Source organism: Eurytemora carolleeae, unplaced genomic scaffold (assembly GCF_000591075.1).
Source record: "Eurytemora carolleeae unplaced genomic scaffold, Eaff_2.0 scaffold829, whole genome shotgun sequence".
Lineage (NCBI taxonomy): Eukaryota > Metazoa > Arthropoda > Copepoda > Calanoida > Temoridae > Eurytemora > Eurytemora carolleeae.
In genome coordinates, this window is record NW_019396759.1 from 10,287 (window position 1) to 20,013 (window position 9,727).

The following is a 9,727-nucleotide window of genomic DNA, read 5'->3' on the forward strand; positions in this document are numbered from 1 at the left end:
TTTAAAAAATGTTAAAATATATCAGGACTTTCATGTGTTGTGTACTTTTTAAGAAGGAAGGGGGACTTAAACATGATTATATGCAAGGAACCAGGTGCATCTAAATATACATATTGCATGATTTAGACTTATCTACAAAATGCATAATATTAAAAGTAAAAGTTAAAAGATTCATTTTTGTAGAATATAAATATATCTGTATGTAATGTTATATATATATATATATATATATTCTGATGGTTTCGTGTATATCCTATATATTGGAGAGATGTGTTTGAACATGCGATGGTATGGTTGGGATATCCCTGGTTAGATACAAGTTCAAGATCAGGCTGGCAACCACAAACATGAAATCTTAAATAAAAAACGACAAGGAAAACCCCGGAACCAGCTCCTCCCCCCCCCCACACAATGAAATAAACCTATCCCATATCAAAGACTTATAATGTAAAGATAGTTATTTCAGAGGTGTACGCATTTTTTGTACTGCAGTGTACTGTCTCTGACATGGGACCCATCTTTCACATAAAAAATCAATGAAATATTTTGGTCATACAAAACTATTATGTGAATTATCAAAATTATCGAAATGAAAAGCTTTCATCCTCCTCGGATACTATAACACTAAAGCATTTATTCTTGTACGTTTACAAATACCGTCCAGAGAGAACTGGTTTCAATATGTAAAAATAGAAAATGTTTAGGTTTAAACAACTGAGTATCAACATAAAAAAGTGCTTTCTAAGTTCAATAATTAATTAAAATCGTGGTTGAAACAGCCCCAAAACTGTAACCGTTGTCTTTACAAATACAATTAAGCTTTTAGTTTTTAGCAAAGTGAGTTCAACATTAATAATATTAAATTAAAATTTTTTATTACTTTAGAAAAATAGAAAATGAACCCACTTGTATGTTTGCAGAAACGTAGACACAATTATACTTATATGCCTGTCTTGCGTAGAATAAATGTGAAACAGTTGAACTGACCCACAGTTGGTCGCAGATTAGAATAAAATATTTGATTAAAAAATTTGGTTTATGAGATAAAGTAAGCAAAATATAAAGAATAATGATAATAATGAAAAAAGTTTTAAAATAAAAAGTGCATGGAAAAAAACGAATAATATTGAAGTAAATAAGAGAAGTGCATGGTTGAAGATAGAAAAAAATTAAAAAAGAAAGCAGCATTAGACAGACAGGCGATAGAAAGAAAGTTGATTAATATTTAATTCCTATTGATTCTCCAGGTTTGGACCCTCCTCTCTCATTGTTAATATTTTATATCATTTTAAAATCATCATTTCCAGTTAATCTATTCAGCAAATTATCTCATTTCACATTTTAGTATTTCATCCAATAAATTAAATGTTAATAATGGTTTTTAATTTTCTATCATTTTATGTATCTATATTTAATCTATCTATCTATCTATCTATCTATCTATCTATCTATCTATCTATCTATCTATCTATCTATCTATCTATCTATCTATCTATCTATCTATCTATCTATCTATCTATCTATCTATCTATCTATCTATCTATCTATCTATCTATCTATCTATCTAATGTTCTGGGAAGCTGATTGTTTAAAAAGCCTGACAACTCGTCTAGCCTGGTCTCGTCATGGGCAATTAACATTTTCTCCCATTTAATTATTATCAAAAGTAAAAATCAACCAACGCCTTTGTCTCTAAGTAGTAAGTTTGTAGACGGCGAGTACAGAAATTTATCCGAATTTATAAAACCCGATTAAATACAGGGTGATTAGAAAACGATGGAAAAATAAGTGAAGTATTAAAGTAAAGTTTGTTTTAAAGCAAATAGTTTTACCAGTGGCTTCACAAACAACTTATTTAGTGAGACGGGTCTGTTTCTACTGCACAGTTGTTGTGACTCATGTTCATTGAACTATTTAAAGTCATACAATGAGTCTTAAAGTCGTTTTCCTATTCCAGAGTTTTTTTTTGGTTCTCACTGTATCGTAAACTTTCCCTTTAATCATTGTTGGTTGAGTTTGTGTGACTATCTATACTGATAAATATAGTTAATTGCGTGATATCTTTATGCACTTCTGCGTACCCTAGACGTATATTTTGTGACTAGGCTACATTAGGAAAGCGTCAGGAGCAGGAACGTTTAGCAGAAATGCGTCACTAAACACGAAACTATATATAGAGAAGGTCAAGGAACCATTGTCAGAATCATAGAGAAAATAGAGCAGACATTCATTGTCAGAATCATAGAGAAAATTGAGTTGATATTTATTGTCAGAATCATAGAGACAATAGAGCAGATATTAGAGAAAATAGAGTAAATATTCATCGTCAGAATCATAAAGAAAATAGAGCAAATATTAGAGAAAATAGAGCAGACATTCATTGTCAGAATCATAGAGAAAATAGAGTAGATATTTATTGTCAGAATCATAGAGGAAAATAGAGCATTTATCCGTTGTCAGATTGAAAGGAAAACTAGAGCAGACATACGTTGTCAGAATCATAAAGAAAAATAGAGCAGACATCCATTGTCAGAATCATAGAGATTAGACACACGTCAAGTCTGTTAGAATGCAGAATTAACAGAACAATATTTTCCATCTACTTTTCTTATTTACATCTTTTTAAAGTAAACAAAGGAATTTATTTAAAGAATTTTGTTTATTGCAATCTTGAGTACCATCATCAGGAACCAAAATGATGAACTGAAAGGTGAGTTTATGTCATTAATTCTATAATTCATTGATTGATTAATTATTTAATTAATTAGAAGTTGATGATTAATCTACTCCTTGTTATAAGCAGAGATGTTTGTAAACAGGTGTACCCTTAGTGGGTACACTTACATAAACCATTAGTAGCAGATAAAATTTTATCTATCTATCTATCTATCTATCTATCTATCTATCTATCTATCTATCTATCTATCTATCTATCTATCTATCTATCTATCTATCTATCTATCTATCTATCTATCTATCTATAAACATATGCTTATATGCTTCATAAATATCCCGAAGCACATGTTAACTCAAGCCAGTAATTCTAACCTAAATTAATCTTTAAAAAATCGAAAATTAAATAAGAATTATTTAAGAAATTAGACAATATACTCAGCAACATATTTTCGGCAACATGACAATATATTCGGCAACACGACAATTTAAAATAAGACACATATTTCAGAAATTTGACAATATATATTCGGCAACATGACAAATTATTCGACAACTTTTACAACAGCAAAAAAATAAAATAAAAAATAAAAAAAATATTTTTTTTTCAGCATAAACAAGAGTCCTCAGAAGAAAGATCCTGATTCCGAGGCTAAAGTCACCCCTTGCAAACGACACAGGAAATTACCAAATATGAGAAATTATACATTTATTCAGGATTTGTTGGAGGATTTTTTGCTTGCATGTGCCTTTAAAAACGTAAAATTTCTCTTTAATAGATAAAAAAACTCTCCTGAACAAGAAGAAAATGAAAACCAGCAACTTAAAAGAATAAAAAGGGCGTGTTGCGGTACAAATTTTGTTTGTTAAAAAATGATAAAATCTGTCTAATGATACAACTCCATCAACCAATTCCACTCTTATCGTTTCCCAAAAATCAAGATTTTTTCAATTTGCAATTTATTCTCCAACATGAATTTATTTTAAATTAAGTTTAAATAAAAAATTCAATTTCTTTGTCCCGGGGGGGCCTGTCATATACCAAGCTCGTTTCTCCTCATTGCTTTCCCAGCAAAAAGATTGCAATTCTAAATATTTTTGATTAGAAAATTAATTTGAAGCTTCTAGCTGCTGTCAGTCTTATATTATGAAACATCAGAGGGTACTGTTCCACATTAAACGATTCTCTCCCCTTCAACCTAGCATTCATCTATTCATTCATCCTCCGCCCTTTTTATTAAAGAAATTACCGGCTTGTCGTATTTTCTTCTTCTGCTGGTTAGACATCAAAGTTTGAAATGCAACTTCCGAATTTCATATTTGATGTTGTGAAAGGGAGAGACTTAACGGGGAGTTAGATCACCTTGCTTCGATACTTCCCTTTTCCCAATCTATTCTGTCAAAATTAGATCGTCTTTCTATTCTACGTCTTTCCGTGGCTTTTCTTCGAACTAAATCTTATTTGTATCAAGGTGAAGATTTATTCAATACTTTAACAAGCTTGGTGGTCTCAATCCCCCGCCTTCCCTTTCACAACATGGCCGCGTCATTTTCTTTAATGGCGGCCATTTTTTTGCATTTTCGCGGATTTTTCATAATTTTATTTGGTTTGGTAATTAGACAGAGGTTTAACGGAGAATTGGACCACCTTGCTTCCATACTTCCATTTGACGGGGGAATAGTAAATAAACTTGATAAAATATCCATTCTCAGATTATCTGTTGCTTATCTTAGAACCAAAGCTTTCTTTCAAGGTACACATTCTCTACTCTAAACTTTACTATTCTTTGGTCAGTGTACTGCAAATCATTGCAGTACACCCCCAGGGTGCAAACAAAACAAAAAATCACTAAATATTGCTATTTTAAGTTAACGATTATTTTCAACTTTTACAGCTTTTCAAATAATAATAATAATAAAATAATCTTAATATCTAGGCTTTGAACGGGTTCCTAATGATATTGGACTGCAATGGTGAATTATTTTTCGCAACACACTCTATAGAAACATATCTGGGGTTTCATCAGGTAATATTGTTAGAACATTTATACCCGGAGAGGAACTTAGTCTTTGTCAAAAAATCAAAAATCTAATGTCTATATTTTTGCAACTTGATGGTGTAAACCTTTTACACTTCAAACTTAATATTATAAAGACTATAGAAAATCAGAATTTGTGGCAAAGACTCAATTCCTTTAAAAGAGTATAGTTGAACGAAACTCCCGAGTTTCCTCTTTGTGGTATATACATTATACATTTGTGTAGATTTGTGTTGATTGTGGTATATACATTTCTGTAGATGTATGCATATATACATTTCTGTAGATATATACATATATACATTTCTGTAGATATATACATATATACATTTCTGTAGATGTATACATATATACATTTCTGTAGATGTATACATATATACATTTCTGTAGAAATATACATATCTACATTTCTGTAGATTTATACATATATCCATTTCTGTAGATTTATACATATATACATTTCTGTAGATTTATACATTAATACGTTTCTTTAGATATATATATACATATATACATTTCTGTAGATATATACATATATACATTTCTTTAGATATATACATATATACATTTCTGTAGATATATACATATATACATTTCTGTAGATTTATACATAAATACGTTTCTGAAGATGTATACATATATACATTTCTGTAGAAATATACATATATACATTCTGTAGATTTATACATAAATACAAAGAATATTTGAAGAGATTTTAAATTTATTTAAGATTTGAATTAAATCATCGAACATTCCTTTATAATTCATTCCAAAGCAAGGGATACATGGATTCAGGGATACATGGAAACATGGATACAGTTATTCAAGGATACATGGAAACAGGGATATAAGGATTCAGGGATACATGGATACAGGATTACATGGAAACATGGAGACATTGATTCAGGGATACAGAAATACAGAGATACATGGATTCAGGGATACATGGATTCAGGGATACATGGAAACAGGGATACATAGATACAGGGATACATGAATACATATGGATACATGAATACAGGGATACAGGGATATACAGGGATTCATGGATACAGGATTACATGGATACAGGAATACATAAATACAAGAATAAAATGACACAGAAATTTAGGGATACAAGGATACAGAATTAATAAATTTTAATATATATTTATTTAGTCCGATGTTGTACATCAGTCTGTGTATGAACTAGTTCACAGTGAGGATAGAGAAGAACTTCAAAGACAGCTTTCGTGGACCAGCTTTCTTACTTCAGAACATAACCTTCCCCTCCAGGTACCAGCTTTCTTACTTCAAAACATAACCTTCCCCTGCAGGTACCAGCTTTCTTACTTCAGAACATAACCTTCCCCTGCAGGTACCAGCTTTCTTACTTCAGAACATAACCTTCCCCTGCAGGTACCAGCTTTCTTACTTCAGAACATAACCTTCCCCTACAGGTACCAGCTTTCTTACTTCAAAACATAACCTTCCCCTACAAAAGTGAATAGAAGGAAACGGTCAAAGGAATTGAGTCTTTGCAACAAACTCAAATTTTCTAATTCTAATTTCATTTTTTTCTCGAAATTTATGAATCTTTCATAATTTTTTGCTCAGACCAAGGTTTGAAGAATAGCCCCGGGCATGAAACATATCAAATTGAAGGCTCCTTTTAAAATTAAGTAGGCGACCCCTTTCAAGGGACTGTAACTGTTCTTTTCACTGACTCTCCGTGCAAGGATGGCAATGCCGAATTAACAACGGTACCATTGAAAATTTATTCTGATAAAAAATGTGGAATCTACTGTCGTTTACCTGACTCAAAAAGTGTTTATTTCTGTGACTTTCTACATTGCTACTTAAAAACAAGGAATGCGCAAGTCACTTTTCCAAAGAACCCGCATTTGAAAATAAAAAGTTTGAAGAAACAAAAACACATTGATATCAAATTTATAATTGATCAGAAAAAGCTTTTAAGAACACCGTTGTAAAATGATTGCAACTTGCGAATATGATTGCAGTCTTTTTAAAGAAAAATGGTTGATCAATTTTTTTTAATTAATAAGTTTTTTTTAGGAGATTCTTCTGCCTGAAAACTCCCATCTTCTTGAGAGATCATTTACCGTCCGCTTCCGCTGCCTTCTAGATAATACATCCGGATTCTTGGTAAATTTCTAGATAATACATCCGGATTCTTGGTAAATTTCTAGATAATACATCCGGATTCTTGGTAAATTTCTAAATAATACATCCGGATTTTTGGTAAATTTCTAAATAATACATCCGGATTCTTGGTATATTTCTAGATAATACATCCGGATTCTTGGTAAATTTCTAGATAATACATCCGGATTTTTCGTAAATTTCTAAATAATACATCCGGATTCTTGGTAAATTTCTAGATAATACATCCGGATTCTTGGTAAATTTCTAGATAATACATCCGGATTCTTGGTAAATTTCTAGATAATACATCCGGATTCTTGGTAAATTTCTAGATAATACATCCGGATTCTTGGTAAATTTCTAGATAATACATCCGGATTCTTGGTAAATTTCTAGATAATACATCCGGATTCTTGGTAAATTTCTAGATAATACATCCGGATTCTTGGTAAATTTCTAAATAATACATCCGGATTCTTGGTAAATTTCTAGATAATACATCCGGATTCTTGGTAAATTTCTAGATAATACATCCGGATTCTTGGTAAATTTCTAGATAATACATCCGGATTCTTGGTAAATTTCTAGATAATACATCCGGATTCTTGGTAAATTTCTAGATAATACATCCGGATTCTTGGTAAATTTCTAGATAATACATCCGGATTCTTGGTAAATTTCTAGATAATACATCCGGATTCTTGGTAAATTTCTAGATAATACATCCGGATTCTTGGTAAATTTCTAGATAATACATCCGGATTCTTGGTAAATTTCTAGATAATACATCCGGATTCTTGGTAAATTTCTAGATAATATATCCGGATGCTTGGTAAATTTATAGATAATCCATCCGGATTCTAAGTCCATATCGAGAAAATCTTTCTTGATTTTTGGTTCTAGAGAGTACAACTGAATTTTGGTTATATTTGAATTTGCTATATATATTTATTATTTATTATTTAAAAACAAATTAGCAAAACTACAAAATGAATAATGATGACTGGTTAAAAAGTTTTTTTTTCAGAGATTAGATATCAGAGGTAGAATTAAAACCCTTCATGGACAGAACAGAAAAACAGAAGAGCCTCCCCTAGCTCTCTTCTGTATCTGTACTCCCTTCGGACCCCCCTCACTCCTAGAGATGCCTCAGAAGGAGGTCATGTTCAAGTCCAAGCACAAGCTTGATCTTGGCATGGTCTCCTTTGACCCCCGAGGTCGGGAGGTTCTTGGGTTTAATGACGGTGAGGTCGCTAACCTCGGTATTTATGACCTCGTTCATCCTGATGACCTTGCTTATGTTGCCAGTGCGCATGGAGAGTGTAAGTAGTTTTATTTCTTTTTCCGTCTTTTTAACACCGACCAATGGTTCCCCAATCAGAGGGACGTTAAATTACTTTACGTTCCTAGGGACAGTTAAGTAAAATAACGAACTGCTGAACGAAGTTCTCGCAAACCACGGGCTCCCTGTATGAATTTTGCCTGAAAACATCCCTCCTTTCGCTCTAGATGCATTGTAGGCAAAATTGGTCTTAGGAACCCATAGTAATGTAAAATTCCCCTAGCTCTCCTGTTAAAGTAGTTTAAATAATTATACAATCATAATATAACATTTATCTGAGACTTTTTTATTAAAAAAGATTCAATCTGACGTTAAAATCACTTTATGTGGTGATATTCCAAAAATCAAGTCCTGGTCCCTTCCAATGAACATTAAACATGTTTAACACAATAACAACTTGTCATCTTTCCCGAGCATGAAACATGATAACACGTTGTGCTCCCACGCGCCATCTAACAATGAGTTTACAAATCTACTTTTAGTTAATTAGATTCACAAACACACACAATACACACACACGCACAATACATCAGTATAATAGGGAAGAATTCCATTACCTGTATTTCCCTACGCTAATATTAAGGTCTATTCCCCTGGTATATTTCCCTCTTTTACCCTTCATTTCCCCTCCCCTACAGCTTCCCCACCCCCTTCTCTCTCTACCCAGGAAAGGGGGGGTCAGTTTAGTTTAAAGTCTTTTGGATAATCCTATATTTACAGAAGAAGGGAAGTATGCCATTTTAAAGGAAACACATGTCAACAAATATACAATCAAAATAGAACATGAACAATGAACATACAAATTATGAAAAAGATTAAACAATTGTAAATTAAAATGAAAATAAAAGTTTTAAAGGAAACATGAATATATTTGCAATATTAGCTCAGGGTTACGTAAGGTCAGCTCATCTCATCATCATCACGTTTATGTTCTATTTTATCTATATTTTCAAATATTTTCTAATCTTCAAATATACTCTCAGATATTCTCACATTTTCACGCAATTTTTCAGGCTTTTTAATCACTTTCATTTTTATTTCTTCCTATACCTTTCCTATTTTCAAACCCATCTACTATACCTACTTTTTCATATCAACCACCTAGCTCCCTATCTTCCTACTTTCATTTCTAGTACCTACCTTCCTACTTTTATATTTACACACCTACCTTCCTACTTTTAAACCTACCAACCTAATTTCCTACTTTCATACCATCCTAACTGCCTTCATACTTTCTTTACTACCCTGCACCTGCCTTCCCACCTAACTTCCTACTTTCGTAACTATTTACTAACTACGCACCATCCTACTTCCGTAACTAAATATCTACCTTCCTACTTCCATAACTTACTATCTGCCTTCAAACGTACTTCCATAGCTAACTATCTGTCTTCAAACTTTCATACCTACCCAACTAGCTTCAAACTTCCCTACCTACCCAACCACCTTCATACTTTCACAAATACCCACCTTTTTACTTCCGAAAAGTACCTACTCAAACAAATACCTTCCCTACCCCCCCCCCCCC

At 32.2% G+C, this 9,727-nt stretch overlaps 1 protein-coding gene across 1 annotated transcript in view; it reads left to right on the plus strand.

The window, feature by feature from the left end:
* Positions 1–5,874: 5,874 nt before the first annotated feature.
* LOC111708302 (uncharacterized) overlaps positions 5,875–9,727 on the plus strand; it is a 7,351-nt gene continuing 3,498 nt past the window's right edge. The window contains exons 1-4 of the mRNA XM_023481632.1: positions 5,875–5,893; positions 6,070–6,110; positions 6,768–6,857; positions 7,885–8,179. Of these exons, the coding sequence (XP_023337400.1) occupies positions 5,875–5,893; positions 6,070–6,110; positions 6,768–6,857; positions 7,885–8,179 (445 nt within the window). The remainder of the gene's footprint in view (positions 5,894–6,069; positions 6,111–6,767; positions 6,858–7,884; positions 8,180–9,727) is intronic.